Below are 22414 nucleotides of genomic sequence, written 5' to 3'. Positions count from 1 at the left end.
GCTTCTTTTGGGAATTCAAATACCTCAAAGCCTCGTGATTAGAAAACAAAAGAAATTCCTACGGTAGAAGATAATGACGCCAATGACATAACGACTGCACTACCACATAAAATTCTGTCATAGGTGGAATACTTTTGTTTTGTCTCATTCAGTTTCTCACTGAAATAGGCAATTGGATGACCCTCTTGGCTTACTACTCCTCTTATACCTACGCCTGAAGCATCATACGCTACTTCAAAGACTTTAAACAAATCTGAAAGACGCATGACAGGAGCCTCTATCATCTTGCCCTTAATATCTTTGAATGCCTTAGCCGCGGCCTTAAACCATATGAACTCCCCCATTTTAATGCAATCAGTAACGGGGGCCATAATAGTGCTAAATCCTCGAATGAACCGACGATAAAATGTAGCTAAGCCATGAAAGCTTCTCACATCATATATGTTCCATAGTTCAGGCCAGTCAACCATGGCCTTGACTTTTTCTAGATCTGCTCACATCCCTACAAACAACACTATAAACCCTAAGAAGACAACCCTATCAAACAAGAACGAATATTTCTTAAGGTTCACACATAACCTCTCCGCCCTCAGGATACTACAGACCTGCCTCAGGTGGTCGAGATGCAGCTCTTTAATGGTACTATATATGAGTATGTTATCAAAATAAACCACTAAGAACTTCCCCATAAAGGGTCTCAAAACCTGGGTCATCACATGCATAAAAGTACTGGTGCATTAAGCCAAAGGGCATGACCAACCACTCGTACAACCCATCCTTCGTCTTGAAGACTATCTTCCACTCATTTCCTAGGCATATGCGTATCTGGTGATACCCGCTCTTGAGGTCTATCTTGGAAAAAATGGTGGATCTGGCCATCATGTCTAACATATCATCAAGCTTCGGTATCAGAAATCGATACTTGATCGTGATCTTATTAATGGCCCTACTATCCACACACATCCGCCACGTACCATCTTTCTTAGGCGTTAAGAGCGCTGATATGGCACATGGACACATGCTCTCACGGATGAAACCCTTTCGTAGGAGCTCATTTACCTGTCTATGCAACTCTGCATGCTCTGCAAGGTTCATCCTGTTAGCTCATCTGGTAAATCCTCAAGGAATACATCATTGTACTCCTCAAGAACCGAAGTTACCTCAGGGAGTAACTCTACATGAACCTCGGGTGTAACTTCCTTAGCCATTAGGGCGTACACCGTCGAATCATCCTCTATCTCTTTCTCAAACTCTTTTGCATTTATGATATGTAGAGACTTCAGAATAGATTTCCTCACATCCTTCCTTGACTCACTTGTTTTCACATCCCTAGCCTTATCCGCGTGGCTCTTGGGTGGCAACGAATTAATCTTGATTTTCTTGCCCTCATGCGTGAATATACACACATTTGAGCAACCAAAAATCGTGACATCTCTATCGTATAACCACGGCCTCCCTAAAATGATGTGACCTACATCCATAGGTAAAACATCACACCACAACATGTTTTTATATGAACCGATTTGGATGAGAACTAAACACTACTAGGACACAGGCATAAAAGATGTGTTAACCCAAGAAACCTTGTAGGGTTGAAGGTGAGGGATGAACTTCAAACCCAAATAAGTGACTGTGCTAGCTGAGACCATGTTGGTGCAACTACCACCATCCACGATGACTTTGCAATTTTTGTCACCGCTCTTGATAAACGTGTAGAAAATTGTGTTTCTGTGCCAATCATCACTCTCTTTGGCTTGCGCCAAAGCACATCTAACTACAGCTAGTGGTACAGTCTCTGGCTCTTCTTCTTCATAATCACTAGCACCTATGTCTGGGTGATATTCCTCAACTTCATAATTACCCATGTCATCAGCATTTTTATTTGACTCCTCTATGACTAAGGCTTTCCCGCAAGTCTTTGCCGTGCACTGGTATGCAAAATGACCAGTACCTCCGCACTCATAACATTTCAAGTGACTACAACTGCCAAGAATGGCACTAAGGACACCTTTGCCCTTATCATCCTTAGGCTTAGGCGGTGCACTAGTCTGCGCCCTAGGCTGACTTCCAATGTTAGGTTTGGTTCCTTGAAAACTAGATCTAACAGTAGAGTCTCGGGACTTAAAGCGCCTCATGACAGGAGACTTTAGGTAAAGCTCTAACTCCTGTACAACTTGGTAAGCCTAATTTAAATCACCCACTGCATGGGTCATATGCTCGCACTGCAAATCCATGCGAAGACCCACATTGAAACGCACCAATGTCACTAAGGGATCCTCTTGAATATCACACCACATCATATACTACTCAAATTTTGCAATGTAATCTGCAACCGACATAGATCCTTGGTGTAATGCTTACCACTAATCTAGGAGTTTTTGACAGTAAGAAAGGGAAAGATATTTTTCTTTTAATAGCTCTTTCATCTCTACCCAATGTGCAACTGGGACACCTCCTGATCTCTCGATCCTATGCTCCGTATTTGTCCAAAATAATTTAGTTTGACCCACAAGTTATCTTTGCAAACCGCACTTGTCTGTTCTCAGACATCTCATACCATTCAAAATAATGGTCCATGTCCGCTAACCAATCAAGGAATACTTTTGGGTCAAGACGCCCATCAAAACTAGGAGCATCTACTTTAATACTCTTTAAGACCCTCTCATCGACATCATAACGGTCTTGATACTCGACAGCAGACTGCAGATATCACACCCCTCCACGTACTACCCCTCGGCCACGTGCTCCACGACCTCTACCACGATTTTCTATCCGTTCCTCAACTACTCCCCCTGCGTGAGACTATTCATTCCCTCCAAGGTGGAGATTTCTCTTAGGCACGCTTCTATCTAATCCATACGAGTATTCGTGTTCCTAGATTGCGCCTCAATGGTGGCCAAACGTTGGTTGATCGTGTTCATCATCTCAGTCAACTGTTCCATATTGAAAATCAGGTGTAGAACAAATCCTCTACCAGTCCGAGTGGGCATACACAATAAGACTCAACTTAGGTTTCCTAAAACACGACTCTAAGAGATTGTTTTGACACGAGAATATGGACACTGATAATTCTAACCTTTAGAATGATGCAAATGTGGAAAAATTTAGATCGAGACTTTTTTTTTTTTTTTAATGATGCAAATCTGAAAATTTTAGGTCTAGACTCTATATGCTACGCACGAAACCCTAGAAAAATAAATAAATAAATAAACTATAAAAATAAAAATCTAGACTCTTGATAACTCGATATAAGATGACCCAATGCAAGAACCTAAGCTCTGATACCAATAATTAATGTAGGACGGCCTAATCTAACCTTAAATGAGCATGGAATTTGAAAGGGGCAGATTTATGCAATATTTAAAAACAAATAAAATATCACCCTTATACATCATAAACACAAGAAATAAGGTTAATTTAGCATTGATTATGGTCATCCATCACAAACACGAATTATTGAATCTTAAAATCTGAATTTAGTTGGATCTGGCGAAAGATAGAACTTTCGTCTTGCAATAGGTCCGTCTAACAATCCAAGTAGATTTTCTAATCCAGAGAATGAGAATTTTCTAGATTGGAAAATCTGAAAAATTCAGAAAAAAGAATTGGTGGTTCTTCAAATTTAGGCTTTGGGTAATGGGTTTTAAAGAATGTCAAATTAGGTTAATGTGGGGATGAAAATTTTTAAGATCCAATGATTTAGATAAAAAAAAAAAAGAAACAAGATCGGCTTCTAGATCTAAAGATTTTACGAGAAAATGAAGAGAATGGGGTTAAAGAAAATAGTACCTTAAGAAAAGAAAGAAGGAAAAAGAAGTGGAGGATGAGAAATTACTTCCCTGGGCCTCATGCCCTATTCCAATCACTGGAAATCGAAGACGAAATCATTAGAAGCAAAAAAGCTCTCTTTTTCTTTTATAAACATAATAACATGCTTTAGGTTTAGGGCAACCCTTATAAATTCGTAATTACATGAAATTACCAAAATACCCCTACTAAAAAAAGTTTCAAAAAAAAGAAAAGAAAAGAAATTCACACAAAAATTGTGCGCAAATTGTCTCAAAACTTAAATAAATCAAATGTTCATAAACTAAATTCAAATTAAAGATGCCCGATGATAACGCCATGAAGGTGGCGTAATGAAAGTGGGCCGTGACGATCCAACGGTCCTATCACACCATCCTCACGATCCAACGATTCAAATGTCTCTTTCAAGCAACTTACAGATGTCACGAATACGTGTAAGGTCTTCAACCTCTAGAGACCCGACCCATACCCGTCATCTAACCACATTGACACGGGTAACGCATGCATCCTGCGTTGATATACTATGAATGGCCGGATGTCCGCATCACTATAAGCCTAAAAATGAGGCAGATCGAAGGCTTCTACTACCCAAGATGTTTTTAATGGTGTGTTTAATCCCCACTGCGTGTTCCACCTAATCCTTAGATATGCTTCATTTTTAGCTTATATCCTAAAATGACATGGAAAAATGGATGGACAGTGTTGATAAGCTCATACATCACGGTGGGCCCCTCAGAGCCCCAGCCTATTCCGAGCTTGGGACAGGCAGGGGTAAGTACCTAATCCGTGCCCGTGTGTGTGGATGCCATAGTCCTGGGTGTTGGGAAAGATGATGTGATCTTCTGCCAGACTGTAAACATCAGCCACTGATCTACTTGGCCCAATCTCATGTTGATCGAACCATGCCAATGGAGATCTCCAAGTTCCCATTCAAGTCACTAGTGCTTTGCGTGCCAATGTGGCAGAGGTGTGTGAGACCAGAGCCGCCCATCAGTAGGCACCCGCTGTGAAGGTGCCCTGGCCCAAATCAGGCTGATTCACTCATCAGGCAGGCAACACATCCAAGAAGCATGAGTTTTGATCAGACAAGACCTGATTTTTATGCTGTAGGTACAGACACATACGCTGTAAGAAATTTATCAATGATCCACATTGTGCATGCATGGGTTAACAAGTTCTGATCTGACAGGACCTGATTTTTACAACCAATAGAGAGCTAAAAGATGGGCTCTGCCAGATGAGCAGCTTGGATCTTCCAAGTTGGCACATGAGTGGTGTTGGCATTTCTACATACAAGAAGGTGAAATTTATCAATGATCCACATTGTGCATGCATGGGTTAACAAGTTCTGATCCGACAGGACCTGATTTTTACAACCAATAGAGAGCTAAAAGATGGGCTCTGCCAGACGAGCAGCTTGGATCTTCCACGTTCACACATGAGTGGTGTTGGCATTTCTACATACAAGAAGGTGCAGCTTTTACATATCCAATCAGGGGAGAGACAAAAAAGATTGGAAGATTCACACAGACCTTGACTGGGATTCTTGGCAGTTAATCAGGTAAAGAAAATGCCTGCTAATGCACCCAAGAGGAGCCCAACAAATCATGTCTCGATAAACTTCCCCAACAATGGAGGAGTTAGGGTCCTGACTGATTCCTGAATCTACTGATACAACAGGACATGAATGTCCTGCTGATAAAAATACAAATAAAAAGAAGACAAGAAAAAGACAGGGTGCAACGTGCCCACCGGCCTATCACTTGGAGATTCAGGTCCCCCCCTTTCTTTATCAGCAGGAGAAAATTGGTCTGGATTGCCAAACAACGGGCCTCTGGATGATCCAGATCCTGAGCCGAAGAGACCAGCTGTGCATCAGGATGTCCCAAAATCTTCCTGTTCCAGATCAGAAGATACCACGGGGGAGTTTGGATTGTAAGTTACTTAACCTACTTATGCCTCAAGTAGCTTATCTTGGTTTCTACTTACGTAAGTAGATAAGTATGCTTGGTAAACAACATACTTATCAGCTTCGCCTCTCTTTCGTCTTTCTTGATGCCTCTCTTCAGCAACTTATGAAAAGTAGAAAAGCTAAAAGAATTAATTGAAGTGACTGAAGCAGTTTTAAGTAAAAAAGTTACTTATAACTAATGATAAATCAAACTTACTTATCTAAAATAAGCTTACTTATCTACTGCTGTAAGTAGAAAAAGTAACTTATTTGGTGGTATCCAAACGGGCCCTAAGCATCCACCAAACTTTTTGGTTCCTTTTTCCCGACCATTACTATGTTTCTTTCCGAATTGTCTATTTGTACATACATCACTGTTTGAAGGGTTACATTTCCTTTTTGAGAAATTTTATGGGCATCCCCATCCAGTGTGGCCCATCAAATCAACCATCTAAAAGGCTCAAATATCGGACAACTGTTAAATACTGGGCACATTGGAACTCCTATAGTTCCCCTACTAATACAGAATGCAAATGCAGCAATTTCAAAACAAGGCAACGAGTGCCAAAATACAAACACATACCTGTTTTCTTTCTTGCCACAGAGGGCTGAACCACCACATGCATTGTGATGACCCCACCAGGAAGCTCCCCAAGAGGTATTCTGGACTCAGCGAGTGTCTTCGCATTCTCCAAGACTTTTCCAGAATATATGAGTTTCACATCATTCACTGCCTTGGGCACAATTTTTTTGTCTGGCGGCACAGGTTCATTAAAGACACAAATAGCACATCAGAAAGGGACCAATAATTTTATTTTTAAAAAATTCCAGTTAATATTATAGGGTAAGAGTACCACAGAAGTGGGACTTGATTCACAGTGGAGTCGTCTCCACTGAGCTTACTTGACATAAACAACACCGTAAATATAGCAACATGGATGGTGAATAACACATTGATCAGAAGATCTTAGCAATCAGATTGTTAGTGCAACTTAATGGGAAAATACCAAAAATAGATGAACAGTCTCAGTTAGCCATGAATGGGATTGGGTCATCTGAGCTGTGCAGTTTTGAGCTGCAGTCCATCCACTACAGAAACCCTAGATGGACAGTCCCAATTCACCACCTGCGCCACCACATGTGGTAGAAAGTAGGTTGCCTGGAAGCTTCTGCAGTCTGGAGAACTGACATCTATAAATCTTAGAAGCAATGGTTCTTGCTACAACAATACTGCAGAAGTACCAAGACCGTCAATGCATCATAAATAAGACTGAAAGGCCAGTGGCATTAGATATGTGTGGGCATAAAAAGTACAATGTAACCAGAGGATAAAATGGGATCAAACAGTATTGCCAGGAATTGAGTCTTGATGCACTTGTTCAATCTCTAAGCATAAAGAGATCAGGTTATTTTCTTCTTTTTTCTAGGCGTTTTGGGAACCCTAGAAGGTTGTTGGCCTCTATCGATGAATCTGTATTGCTGCCATTAGTCACTTACTAATACTGCTTAGTCCCAATGTTGGGAGTACCTCCAACCAAAGTACAGTTTCACCTATGTATTTAGTAGGGAGTGTCCATTGATTTAGCCATCACGTTACTTTAATAGAGATTGTCTCGAAGATTTGCCCATGGAATTAAGATTACCCTTGTACCGTTTAGGAAGCTGTGTGTTATCTTTTCTTTTCTTTTCTTTTTTCCTGGTTGCATCCAGCCAACATTGGTTTGTTTGAGAGAGACGGTTCTTTGACATTGTGATGCAGGTAATGAAATCACTAATTAATGTAGGGGCATTTTCACACCGGGCTCGAGTGGGGTGGCCTGTGGGATGCAGGAGCAAACTCAGAGTGGGCGGCCCGTGTGAGGCGGTACCCATATGATGTGGGGCCTACGAGGAGGGTTCGGCCAAGGTCCTAACCCATGCAATGTGGGGCTGGGCTATGAGATAAAGGAATTAATTCGCCATGCTCTATCAATTCGAGCTTTTAGAGCGAGTGGTTAATTGTCCTGCATCAAAATGGTATCAGAGCGGGAGGTCTCATGTTCGAGACTCCTCATCGGGGGTGATTAATGCAAGGGCATTTTCACACCGGGCTCGAGTAGGGTGGCATGTGGGATGCAGGGGTACACTCGGGATGGGCAAAGGTATTCCGTATCGGTAACGGTGGCCGTAACAGTCACCACCATTACCGATACGGGTATCGACTGTAACGGCCGATACGGGGGTGTAATGACTGTTACGACCACCGTAACAGTTGAAAATTTTCTTTTGCCGAAAAATTTTGAAAAAATATTTATAAATTTAAGAATAATGTAAATATTGCAAATATGTATTCATTTTTTGTTTTGAATATGTTTATGTTAGTGTAACGGTCCACTCTTTGGTGAGAGTTGCATCGGGTTGTCTAGTGAATTTGTAAACATGATTATATGTATCTAATGTTTACACCACAATAAAGCATTAAAACTAGAAATAAGAAAATTTGCATAAATACTACTTTTTCAATTTTTTGAAAAAAAGAGAGGCCATCGGAACTTTTATTCGCTCAAATCACTTCAATCTACGATTTTAATATTAAAAACTATAGTAAGAGTGGTCGAAATCTATTGTAAAATGATCTAGGAGAGCTTTTGGAATGAGAAAAGATTAAAAAAGGGGGAGAAAAATGGATTTAAATAGGGAAAAAAGTGGTCGTTTTTTGACCGTTATGGGGGTAACGGTCGTTATGCCTTGTAACGGCCGATACAGTGCCAAAAAATCAATTGCCCTGTTTCACCCCCGTATCGCGTAATGGTCATGTACGTATCGGCCTTTTCGGGCGTATCATAACGGATACAGAACACCTTAGGGTGGGTGGCCTGTGTGAGGCGGTACCCATGTGATGTGGGGCCCATGAGGGGGGTTCAGCCAAGGTCCTAACCCATGCGATGTGAGACCTGGGCTATGAGATAAAAGGGATTAATTCACCATACTCTATCAGTTCAAGCTTTTAAAGCAAGTGGTTAATTGTCCTTCATCACTGATGAAAGGCACAAAAGAAGGCACTCATGCCCAGTGCCCAAGAAAGATATTGGAAAGAATTTAGAGGATGGCAGTAAGTGGCTCATCCAGAATCCCTTTTCAAATTCTTAATACAATGAGTTGTGAATTAAATGCAGTGGATTTGGAAGTGGTGCATATTTGCAGGCATTTTCCTTTTCACAATCAATGGCAGCTATCTAGGTTATTTGGAGATAATAGAGGTTTGAGGGAGGGGGTTTCCTCATACCATTTCGTCTTTTCCTTGGTGCCACTATGTTTCATTCATTTTTAGGACTAAAAGTTCCATGGCATTGAAGTTTTACCAGGATGGACAAAATATCTCTCATCTTAAATACCTTGATGATATAACAATTTCTCGCAGGCCTTGGGTCAGGTTTAGGCCAACAAGAGCCCTTTCTTTTCCTTCCCTTTTTTTTTTTAAAAAAATTTAGGGGCCATTTGGATCTTAAGTTTATTAAGATAAGCTACCAATGCTTCAAGTAGCTTATCTTGGTTTCTACTTACTAAGTTGATAAGTATGTTTGGTAAACAACATACTTATGAGCTTCTCCTCTCTTTCATCTGTCCCAATGCCTCTCTTCAGCAATATATGAAAAGTAGAAAAGCTAAAAAATTTAATTGAAGTTATTAAGTACTTTAAGTAAAAGAGTTACTCATAACCAATCATAAACCAAACTTGAAATAAGTTATTTATCTACTGTTGTAAGTAGAAAAGGTCTAGTGGTATCCAAACGGGCCCTTGAAGCGTAGGCAAAATTAGGTCTTCTTGGTGAAGAGCTAATATCATACATTCACCATATTCATCAGCAATATCCTGTTTTTATTATTTATTACTATAGACGATCTAAAGGAAGCTTTTGGAAGATTTTGCTTTGCAGAGGTTGCTTTCATTCTGAAGATGAAAGGCATAGGCATAAGCCACAGTATTACTTTTGTTCAATTCTGGTACTTAGACAAAGCATGCATGGCAATCAATGTAAATGGCAGGCTACTCTCTGGAAGGCAAATTAATGCACGTGAAGCTAGAGACATGTAGACAGAGAAGGTTGAGTAGAATCTCTCTGTTCTTCCTTCAGCCAATGCTTGCTAGATCTGGAGATCGGGGGCCAGTCATTTCTTGTTTATACCACCATTTAAACCTTGGCTCTAACAACCTTGGCGCTAACTTGCTCTGACCAATCAACCCCCAAAAGCCTGATTGATGGGACTAGATCTTCTTCCGGTCCTTCCCTAAGTCAGCAAGTCCCCAGTCGCTCAGATAGAGCAAACAGTGTGTTCGAAGGGGAGGTTGAGGAGATGAGAGGAAGGCAGCGGCGGACTAGTGTGGATCAATAATCAGATATAGCAGAGGAGTTGCAGAGGGGTCTAGGATTTCTTTTCGTCCCTGCAGTAGTGGTCACATGGTAGCTCTGTAGAGGTGCACAGCATACTAAATGTTCGTAAGTCCATAAAAGAGTTTAGACACCTTAAAAGAATGGTAGTCTTGTTGGAAGCATGTAAAGGACAGTTGTTGGTGCACCTTTGCCTTCTCAACTACCCCGACTTGCCTTCTCTAGTGGAAATGTTTCTCCTATTCCTTTTCTTCTTTTTTTATCTCTCATGCCAGCCCTCTTCTTTGTGTACCTTTGCCGTCTTTGAGGTCAACGTCGGTTCGGGAAGTATCAGGGGCTGGTTTGGAGTGCAACATTTACCCCTAATGTCACAGGGGGTGCCTCATCATTTACTCCAGTCGAAGCTACCATGTTTCTGCAGCAGAGGTGGGGTATATGAATGGGGCTCTGTTGAGGTTGAAGTTCTGTTGGAGAGATCTGTGAGGGAGAGAAAACTCACAAAAGGTGAAGAGGGTCTGGGGAAGACCAGTTTTAAAAGCCAAATGTCTGGAAGACAGCAGTCAATGTGCAATGTCTGATGATCTGGCAGAGCCACAAAGGGCTTGATCAATAGTGGCCAATATAACTTATTGTGTGGAGGAAATAAAAGAAGAGATTGCTTTGGTCCCCATTGAAGGTTTATTCCTTGCACTATCTGATGGAAGGGATTCAGATGAGTCACCATGGGTCAATAGGAATCCTGCAAAGTTAGCAAAAATGATTGGGGTCAACATTGATGGAGACGAAGAGCACTTCAAAACCATTCTTCGTAGAATTGAAACCAGAAGAATATTGGCCAGTTCTTCTTGTGTTATCTCGACTATTAAGAAACCAATGCGATTTAGGGAACTTCAAAACTTAAAATTGAGCATAAGTTACGTTGATAGGCAGGTGAGAAGGATGCCTTCAGGGGGAGAGAATCAATCTTGGAATTATGCCCAAGAGAATCTCATTTCTTGGAACAACATGGGGTTGGGAAGAATATATAAAAGATTAGCAATTAAAGATCTAGTTTGCTCCAATAAAGCTGGTGTGCTTTTGCTGCAAGAGATGAAAAAGGAATCAATGGCCATCTATGAAGTTAAGGAGATTTTGGACTTTAGAAGGGTGTGAATAAAGGTCACAAATCAGGTGAATTCTGATTATGTGGGATTCAAATTCATTGAGAAAGGTTTCATCTGTTGAAAGGAATAGTCACTTAATAGCCTTTTGCACATAATTGAATAAAATATAAACTAGAGATGAATAACTAGGCATTTGGGTCTAGCCCACTAGCAAAGCCCAAGATGGCCATACAGCAATGTACACGGTTTTGGGATATTTATAATAAAGAGATGCTGCTTGGTTTCCTACCTGAGCAACCCACATTCTCCTCTCTAAGCTCTCCTCTTTCATATTCTCTCTTCTTCCTTTCTCATCTTCACACCTACAAGCGGCTTCTACAAGATCAGCACCAGGTAGAAGTTTTCATGCTGAAAGTGTGAGTTGAATAGGAAATCTGAAGAGTTGCATAGGAAGTTAGAAGTTGCATACATGGGCTTCGGCCCAATCCACATGTTGGGGACCAAGACCCCTAAACATTTTGTACACACATTTATAATATTATAAAAAGAGAGGAGTATAGGGTTTGCATATCCCAACTCTACACATTTTGCAATTCCCGTCTCCCTCTCATCTCTCTCACTCTCTCCTTCTTCCTCCTCTTCCATCTGTTTCTTCTCCATAATAAAATCTTTTGATCAGTCCTACAGTAAGGTTCTGCATGCATTGGACATTGGCCATGTAAATGGCCCACCATTGATCATCATGTAGATCAATGGTTGGTGCCATTTTATATCATCAATGGCGGGTAGATGGTTGCTGTCATTCTATTGCAATTAGTGGTGACTGGATGGCGGATACTCCTGGGTTTTAACTTCACTGTAGTCCTAATGTCTTGGGAAAGAAGCAACAGTTCTAGAATGTGCTTGGTCATGATCCAAGCTGCAACGATGTTCCATGGTGCTTGGGTGGTGACTTTGATGTTAACAGATTCGGTCACGAAAAAAAGAAGAAGATTGGTCTAGAATTACCACAAGCATGAAAGGCTTCAATGAGTTTGTCGTATATTTGCATGAAGCATGAAGCGAAGCAGCAATATATGTGAGTGCGGGAGCCAGGAAGCGTTTGTTTCAACACGTTAGCAAGTATAAAAGGTTACGAGGCAGGAGTGGGCGTGCTATCAGAAGCAGGAGCGGGAGTGCTTTGGAAGGATCGTGCAACTAAGGTTTGTCGTGAAGTGGGGGCTGACTGATTTCTTCCTGCGGGGTGCCAAGTTCACATTGTCATACAATCAGGATGTTCCGGCAATGAGTTGTCTAGACCGGTTCCTTATTTCTCCCTCTAGGGAGGACACTTTCTTTGAAGTAAATAAAAAAGTAATCCTCAGAGAATGTCAGATCATAAACCAATGTCTTTCCACTATGCTCAAATCATGGGACCCCTGACTGTTCCAGTTGGAATTAATGTGGATCGAACACTTACAAGTTTCATTTTTGGTTTAGGAGCTGTGGGCATCCTTTGTCATTGAGGGCAGTGTGAGGCACCAGTTCAGTAGCAAGCTTTGACAGGTGAAAGCAAGGTTAAAGGAATGGGAAAAGGTGCTTTCGGTGATCTGAAATTTTCGAAGGAGCCTCTAGAACAAGAGCACACAGATAGAGATGACGAGACAGTGGGAATATGTACCAAGACATTGCGACCAAGAAAGAGGAAGTTGCTGCACCGTTAGTTGCCATTTTGTGGAGGGAAGATATTCATTGGAGACAACAATCCATTGACAAATGGATCAACGAAGGGGACAACAATATGCCCTACATCCATAAGATGCAGGTGCACACAGAAAAGCGAATTGGTTCTCCTCAATCAAAGAAGGTGATGTGACTATATGGTAAACTTGAAATCTGTACATTCTCATTTCTTTGAGCCTTTTGTAAAGAGTTCCCCTTGAGACTGTTGTTAGGAGGGGTTGAGTTCGGTGACATCTCTGTTGAGCAACCTGCGGAACTGGAAGCATCCTTCAAACCAGAAGAGGTTCCTGCTGCCATATTTGATGCCAATTGAACATCTGGGTCGGATTGCTTCCCATTAACCTTCTTCGAAAGTTGCTGAGATGTGATCAAGGAAAATTTAACAATGGTTCTCAGTGAATTTCATTATCAGGCTACAGTTTACAAATCGTTAGGTGCTTCCACTGCATTAGCTCTGAAGAAAGAAGGGAAAGAAACAGTCTCAGACTACAGACCAATCAACCTTAATAGTAGTGCTTACAAGGTGATTGCCAACGCATGATATGGGAGATTGGGGAAAAGTGATCAACTGCATAATTTCTGCATCCCAAAGTGCTTATATTCTTCGTAGATCAGCTCTTGATCAACCGTTCTATGCCAATGAGCTTGTTGACAAATAAAGTAGGAATGAGCTAACTGGATTTATGTTCAAAGTAGATATCGAGAAGGCTTATGGTTGTGTCAATTGGGAACTTCTCATATATCATCGCACGGCATTTGGCATCAAATGGCAAGAGCTGGATCAGAGCCTGCATTCCTCCCATGATTCATTAATCTAGCAAACGACACACTCAAGGGCTTCTTCAAGGGTGAGCCTGGCATCTGTCAAGGGGACCCTCCATCCCCATTACTCCTTTGTTGTTTGCTGAATCATTGCCCAAACTGTCGAAGCGGGCTGTCAAGCTAGCATTATTAGGGTATGCGTTTGGGTAATGGGGAGATCGATGTGACCCAAGTTAAATATGCAAACAATACTTCGTTATTCGGAGACGAGACAACTTGGTGGACGAAGGCTTAAAACGTAAGGGATATTCTGCTTTTCGAAGTCGCTTCAGACCCGAAGGTAAATGTGACAAAAGCAGAATCACAAGTGTAAACTTAGACATTGAGCCTGTAACTGCTATCATAAAGGAAATAGGGTGTGGGGTACCTACTTTCCCAATGAATGATCTGGTAATTCCTCTTTTTATAGGCATATCTAAGAAAGAAATTTGAGATGGAGTGATCAAAAAGTACAACAGGAAGTTAGCTATTTTGAAATGTGACCTACCTACTATCAATTGGAAGAAAAATTACTTTTAATCAAATCTGTTCTAAAATGTTTACTGCTATATTTGTTGTCTATTTTGACATACCTAATAAAAGTCGCAAACATAGAGTTGAGCACAGAAAAGGTTCATTTGCAATGACTTAAGCATCATAGGCAGGGTGTGCCAAATCGGTTACGTATCGGCCGTATCGGCCGATACGTAATGGTAACGGTGCGAACCGTTACCCGTTTCGGGGCCGTATCGGCTGATACGATTTTTTGTACCCGTATCGGCCGATACGGGCCCGTTACGGGGTGTAACGGCCGTAACGGGCCCGTAACGGTAACTTTTTTTTTTCCATTTTTAGCTCATTTTTTGCTATTTTTTTGAAACCTCTTGCTTCTAAACTATTTTTTACTCCTTCTACTACTAATTTCGACCAACCTTAGCTAGGTATTTGAGATAAAAACACATTATATTACAGATTTTTTTGAATCAAAGCTCGGTGGGCCATTTTTCAGAAATTCGTCAAAAATAGGTATTTATACTTTTTTTAATATGTTTTGCTGTTTTAATCATGTCATATGATGTGTTAATCATAGTAGAACATGTTAATATACATTTTACAGATTTGGGGTGCCATTTAATAATTTTTTAATATTTTTTTCTATTTACGCATGAATTTTGGCCCCTTTTTTTAAAATTCGAAAAATCAAATTTTAATGGTTGTTTTGCTGTTTTAATCATGCCATTTGATGTGTTAATCATAGTAGAACATGTTAATGTACATTTTACAGATTTGGGGTGCCATTTTATATTTTTTAAATATTTTTTTCTATTTACGCATTTATTTTGGCCCTTTTTTTGAAAATTTGAAAAATCATTTTTTAATGATTCTTTTGCTGTTTTAATGACGCCATATGATGTGTTAATCATAGTAGAACATGTTAATGTGCATTTTACAGATTTGGGGTGCCATTTTATATATTTTTTATATTTTTTTCTATTTACGCATTTATTTTGGCCCTTTTTTTGAAAATTCGAAAAATCATTTTTTAATGATTCTTTTGCTGTTTTAATGATGCCATATGATGTGTTAATCATAGTAGAACATGTTAATATGCATTTTACAGATTTGGGGTGCCATTTTATATTTTTTTCTATTTACGCATATATTTCGGCCCTTTTTTTGAAAATTCGAAAAATCATTTTTTAATGATTCTTTTGCTGTTTTAATGATGTCATATGATGTGTTAATCATAGTAGAACATGTTAATGTGCATTTTACATATTTAGGGTGCCATTTTATATTTTTTTAATATTTTTTTCTATTTACGCATTTATTTCGGCCCTTTTTTTGAAAATTCGAAAAATCATTTTTTAATGATTCTTTTACTGTTTTAATGATGTCATATGATGTGTTAATCATAGTAGAACATGTTACTGTGCATTTTATATATTTGGGGTGCCATTTTATATTTTTTTTTTATATTTTTTTCTATTTACGCATGAATTTTGGCCCTCAAAAATAATTGCAAACACCTAAATGTAAGATATTTTCATATTACATTCATTCTAATATATCTATCATTGATAGTAGATAGTTAGAAAATTAAATATATAAATTTTGTAGTCAAATTCAGGTTATCTGGTTCATAAATTCATCAGACAGTCCGATACAACTTCTCACCAAAGAGTGGACCGTTACACCCCCATAAACATGTTCCAATTTATAAATGAATGCATATTTGGAATGCTTAGAATATTCCGGATTTAATCCATATTTTTTCATATTTTTTTGGCAAAAAAAAAAATTTGCGCCGTTACGGGCCGTTACGCCCCCGTATCCGTATCGGTTTTGGAGGTCACCGTTACGTTAACCGATACCGATACGGGACACCTTGATCATAGGTAGTGTGAAGATGTCTGCAAACAAATCCATTCTAGGGATTTGGGCCTTAAAAAACATCATAATGATCAATATAGCCTTGTTGGGTAATTAATGCAAGGGCATTTTCACACCAGGCTCGAGTGGGATGGCTTGTGGGATGAGGGGGCATGCTTGGGGTGGGTGGCCCGTGTGAAGTGGGCCCCACCTGTGTGAGGCAGGTGGCTCGTGTGATGCAGAACCCATGTGATGTGGGGCCCATGCGGGGTCCGGCCGAGGACCTAACCCATGAGATGTAGGGTCTGTGCTATGAGATAAAGTGATTAATTCGCCGCACTCTATCAATTCGAGCTTTTAGAGTAAGTGGGTAGTTGTCCTGCGTCAAAGCGGTATCATAGCAAGAGGTCTCGTGTTCGAGACTCCTCACCAAGGGTGATTAATGTAGAGACATTTTCACACCGGCCGAGGACCTAACCCATAGGATATGGATTGTGCTCCCGTGTGAGGCGGGTGGCTCGTGTGATACGGAACCCATATACTATGGGGCCCACGAGGGGGGTTTGGCCGAGGACCTAACCCATGAGATGTGGGGCCTGCGCTATGAGAAAATGGGATTGATTTGCCATGCTCTATCAGTTCGAGCTTTTAGACCGAGTGGTTAGTTGTCCTGCGTTAGTAATTGGTGGCCATGGGACGTCAATTGTGCTTCTTGCATGGCTGGTTATAATATATTGCAAGCAATTTCATAGGCTCAGTTTTTTCAATTTTAACCACTTCTGACACAGAGTTAGCAAAAGAAATAGACTGCATCTTTAGGAAGACTTGTGATGCTCGGACATGTCGTTAAGTGAATCTTTTGAGTTGATATATGTCCTATCTATCAATAAAGGCACTGCAGTTGATCAATTCTTTCAGAGGTTGGGTGGCAAATTATTCAGGAGCACTTCTTCAGATAGAATTTAAAAGATGAAGCAATCAACAATCTTGCAAGTCCGTTGGATACCTTACAGGGGGTTTATATCCCTAGGATAGGCATATCTAGGCCTCACAACAGATGCACTATCTTCAGTCAATTCTCTTTACCTGGTGTTGTCTGAAGGTGATTCTTGTAGATCATTGTCATATAAGAGGATTTGGTCAGCAACTATTCTTCTTAAGATTAAAGCCTTACTGTGGCTAGCCTTAAGATCTTAATTGTTGATCATCTCAAGCACAGAGGGACTGCAACTCTAAATAGGTGCTTCATGTGCTATGTTAATGAAGAACTGTTTGACCACCTCCTTATCCACTATTAGTTTGTTGAAGACGTTTGGGCAAGCAGTCATTGCCAAATTCGGCACGAGTGGGTTTTCCAAAATCTGTTTTCGAGCTGACTGAGGGCTGATCAGCTTCGGCTTGGGGTTCCATCAGGCGTCTTCTGCGGAGTATGGTGGTGCAAGCTTTGCTTTGGTCTATTTAGATTGAAAGGAATGGCAGGATCTTCAACAGTAACGCTTCTTTGATGAGTGCAGCTGTGAACAAGATTTTTTTTTTTTAAGAATTAACTGAAGAATTCATTAAAAGGAAAGGGAGAATAAGAAGGGGAAAAGCCCGCTGAGAAGGCAGGCCAAACACCCTTTAAAAAAGAGAAAAATTACAACTTGACAAATTAACCATACTACAGGCCCATTCAATGATAAATTGATGCACTCTCTTGACTATGAAGTCCACCAACTTGGAAACATCTCTAAAACACCTACTATTTCTTTCTTCCCAAACTGCCCACCAAACAGCTAAAAGAGACATTCTCCAAACCAGAGAAATATCTTTACCCGGGGAGACACCATGCCAGGCTGAGAGAAGATGATCCGTAGAGTGAGGGAAAGTCCAGGAGATCGCGAACGAAGAAAGCAGGACTGACCATACCTGATGGAAGAAAGGACAGCGAATGAATAGATGGTCTATTGTTTCTTCATTTGCCATACAGCAGATACAAATATTGGAGATAATCATTCCCCTTTTTCTTAGACTGTCAACTGTAAGGACTTTCCTCTTCCCCACTAACCATCTGAAAACTGCAATCTTGGGAGGCACTTTATATTTCCACACTTTAGCTATCATCACCTCGTCGGTTAAAACTGATTTCCTGCCAATACAGAGATATAGGGATTTCACTGAAAATAACCCCTTTTTGTCAGGTCTCCAAACAAGCCTATCATTTTGAAGAATATCTGGATTACATTAACCAATATGATCAAGTAATGCAGTAAATTCTCCAATTTCCCAGTCATGAAAGTTCCTTCCACATGGGGGATGCCAGACAACGTCATTACCATGGATTGAGTAGCAATCAACAACCGCAATGGATGAGATGGGAGCCAAACGATATATCGAGGGGAAATCATCTTTCAAAACCGAATAACCTACCCAGATATCTTCCCAAAATCTGGTTTTATCTCCTTTGCCTATAGAATGACCAATACTCCTGCGAACTTCCTTATTAGAACATAACACACCTCTCCATAGAGCAGAGGCTCTATAGGAAGAAGAGTCCTTAGACCACCAACCTTCAGACGTGCGCCCATATTTGCATTTGATCAGAATATTTCATAGAGCCCCATTTTCTATCCCAAGTCTCCACCACCACTTGCCTAGCAGGGCATGATTCATAACTTTAAGGTTTCTAACACCAGCTCCTCCTTGATATTGCTGACAAACCTCTTTCCAATTGACCAAATGAAATTTCTTCTTTTCTTCCATCCCTTGCCAAAGAAAGTCATGTCTCAGTCTTTCTAATATAACGAGAATCTTAGCCGGACATTTGAATAGAGATATAAAATATAGGGGAAGATTAGAGAGCGCCGCTTTAATCAAAGTAAGACGACCTCCTAAAGATAAATATCTGCATTTCCACTTGGCTAAATATGATTCAAACCTATCGATTACTTTATCCCATAAAACCAACGAAGGTTTACCTACGCATAAAGGGAGCCCAACAAAGGTGGTCCGGAGAGATCCCAACACACAGTCGAAATAATCAGAAAACTCTAGATTCAGCTTCATCCAGATTGACGCCAAACATCCTTGACTTTCTCAGATTCACTTTAAGGCCCAAAACCGCTTCGAAACAACGGATAGAGGTACGGAGATTACTTTGTTGAGATCTGCCTCACAAAAAAGAAGAGTATTGTCTGCGAATTAAATGCGAGATATAGGGGAGTCCATGCCTTTCACCTTGAAGCCACCGATAATGCCTTCCGCCTGGCCTTTGCTCAATATACTTGAAAGGGCCTCTCCCACGATAAGGAATAAAAAGGGGGATAACGGATCTCCCTGCCGCAGACCCCTTGAACTCTGAAAGAAACCTTTGGGGGACTCGTTTATAAGAATCGAGAAGAACACTAACCTGATACATTCCTTCATCCAAGACACCCATTTGATCCCGAAACCCATCCTATGAAGCATATATTGAAGAAAATTCCAATCGACATGATCGTAAGCCTTCGCTAAATCAAGTCTGCATAAGAGGCCCTTGGATCCAGATTTATGACTCGAGTCTAGACATTCAAAAGCAATGAGGGCACTGTCAGTGATTTGCCTACCCGAGATAAACGCACTTTGATTATGAGATATAATCTTGCTTAAGACCCCCTTCAACCGAGAAGCTAGAACTTTGGCCAGAATTTTGTAGGGCCCACCAAGGAGACTGATCGATTTAAAGTCATGCAAAGATTCTGCTGAATTTTAGGGATAAGCACAATAAAGGATGCCCCCATCGATCTCGACAACCTACCTTTATCGTGAAATTCCTTGATAAAGGCCATCAAGTCTCCCTAAATAATTTTCCAAAAATGCTGAAAAAACAGAATCGAAAACCCATCAGGACCGGGGGTCTTGTCTCCTCCCAACGCCTGCACCGCATCCTTAACCTCTTCTATTGTAAACTCAGATTCAAGGAATGAAGCTTCCAGGTCGGAAATACGCATAAATGAGAGAAAGTCCAGATTTGGTCTGCGCCAGTCATATGCCTGAAGGAGTTTTCTGAAAAAAGAAATAGCCTCCTCTGATATAAGATGTTTGTCTTCAATACGCACTCCATGCACCAACAGACTTCTGATCTTGTTCTTTCTGGCTAGCGTGCTAGCTAGAGAATGAAAATATTTGGTATTTTTGTCTCCTTCCTTTATCCATTTACTTCTAGAATTCTGCCTCCACGATATCTCGTCTTCGATCACCCTCACCGAGTAATCCTGGACTGATGCAAGACATGAAATTCAAGTATGACGTGCAAGATTCTCAAGCTTTAGATCACACTAGTTTAAAAATAATTACACAATTCCACATCCCACACAAAAGTTCAAACACTCAATTAAGGGGAATTTTATGCGGATCTAGGCCTACACATGTTAGGGCAGGATCAATCAAAATTATAGACCAAACAAGAATCAAATGAGAGTAAATTCATCCGCATATGCACATAAATAATTCCCTCAATCCAAGGGATTCAGAAATTTCAATTCGGGGAACCCTAAGGTTGAAGAAAGGGCACAAAATTGGGGATTCGAGTAATTTAAGGTTAGGTTTAAGGATTTTAGGTGAAAGAGGAGTGAAAAAGAGGAGAGAGACGAACCAAAGAAGTACCGCACGTGTGGATAGCAGCAATGGCCCAGACGCACGTGCGTGTGATTCCGGTTGCACGTGTATGGGACCCACTATTCAAAAAAAGATCACCTTGACCCTGGTCGGCCAGTAATGGACTCCAAAACCGCCAAATCTCAGCTCAATTCGATGCACGGTTTGTGCGTGGTGCTCCACGAAGTTTCAGCCCTCCTACAGGGCCAGATTCTGGAAATCTGTTGTAGAGAGAAAAACAGCCGCAATAGAGGATGGATTTGAAGTGTATATGATTATAGAAGGAGAAATATGGATGGAAGAAGGTTGGGGCAAATCGAGATAAGTGTAGCTTCACACAACAGCAGTCAGCCCTTCGAGGAAGGGAGAGTTTCACACCCAATTGAATCTTCATAACTCAGAAATTTATAGCAGAAAAACACGACAATTTTATTAATCTTCATTGAGAAAAAAGACTATAAGGGGTGTCTATTTATAATAAAACCCTAGACCCCAAAACTCACGCCATGTGTGCAACCTATTACTTGGAGACGAAGTAATAAAAAATAATAATTAATCAAAGCAATCTAAACTGTCCATGATATTCCTAATAACAATAATAAGTAAAACCCAAAGTATTAGGTCACCTAGGGTAGTGGGCCACGATTATGAGATCCAATGATGGGATCCATATGATGATCAGGTCCACCCCAAGGAACCAAAACACAATCCTCTAACTAAGAGGCCCTCCATGGATGTCGTCATCGATCCAGATAAAAGGTGGAGCCCTCCTCCTTGCTTATGTGTGTAAGGGGGGCGTGCGTGTGCGCGAGATGTCCCCATCAACTCTCCCTGGCTGCAGAGATTTCGCCACTGGCAAAACAAAACTCCTGAACCATCCCAAGATGTCAGGATCAAGTCTCTGAAGCTCCTCCTCAGTGAGCCACGTACTGTCTTAAGTTGGGTGTGACTTCCACTTGACCAGGAACTTTTGAAATCCGCCGTTTGACGTTGATATTATTTGATGGTCCAAAATATCTACTATCTCCTCTCTGGGTGTGGGAAGGATAGGTATAGGAGGTAGAGGCTCGGAAGATGAATCGGGAGGGGGCAATGGATCAAGGGAAAGGTCTGGGGAATCGAGATGGTTAGGTGATAGGTTGCACAATGTATTAGTGGTCCCCTAAAATGCAACTAGATCTTCCACATTGAATATAGAACTAATTCCCATGGAAGGTGGAAGATCTACCACATACGTATTGAGACCGTTTCGTTTTATAATTTTGAATGGTCCCGCGCTACCCGTATGTAATTTATGAATGGCTTCATGAGGGTACCGCTCTAGCCTGATGCGGACCATCAGTCCCTTACATTAAATTCCTTGAAACGTTTATGTTGGTCTGCAGAAAGTGTGTAATGTTCATTACTAGTCATGATCTTCTGCCTGATTTCTTGATGCCATGAATAAATGTGATACGCAAAAGACTCTGCTAACTCTGACGGCCTATGGGACAATGACATAGGGACAAGATCAATAGGTTTCCTAGTTTTATAACCAGTAACGACTTCACAAGGACTTAGACATGTAGACCTATCAACAGAACTATTAAACGCAAACTCCGATACAGGTAGTACGGTGTCTCACGTCCTGGTGTGTTGTATATCCCTCATAGGGGGGAACTCATCCGGTAGAT

The 22414-nt window shown here is 40.8% G+C and overlaps 1 protein-coding gene and 1 long non-coding RNA gene across 3 annotated transcripts in view; both read right to left on the bottom strand.

Annotated features, from left to right (window-relative positions):
* Window positions 1-22414, bottom strand: part of LOC131231039 (membrane-anchored ubiquitin-fold protein 3-like) — a 47407-nt gene that overhangs the window by 3668 nt on the left and 21325 nt on the right. For both annotated transcript variants that reach the window (XM_058227122.1, XM_058227121.1), the window contains exon 4: window positions 6342-6512. In XM_058227122.1, the coding sequence (XP_058083105.1) occupies window positions 6342-6512 (171 nt within the window). The remainder of the gene's footprint in view (window positions 1-6341; window positions 6513-22414) is intronic.
* LOC131231041 (uncharacterized) lies at window positions 6582-20905 on the bottom strand. Its single transcript, XR_009164169.1, has 2 exons — window positions 16703-20905; window positions 6582-7667 (listed from the first exon to the last, which is right to left on the bottom strand). It is a non-coding gene; the product is annotated as an uncharacterized LOC131231041 (long non-coding RNA).

Source organism: Magnolia sinica, chromosome 17 (genome assembly GCF_029962835.1).
Source record: "Magnolia sinica isolate HGM2019 chromosome 17, MsV1, whole genome shotgun sequence".
Classification (NCBI taxonomy): Eukaryota; Viridiplantae; Streptophyta; class Magnoliopsida; order Magnoliales; family Magnoliaceae; genus Magnolia; species Magnolia sinica.
Note: the sequence above shows the minus strand (reverse complement) of the source record. Positions and strands in the feature narration are given on the sequence as shown.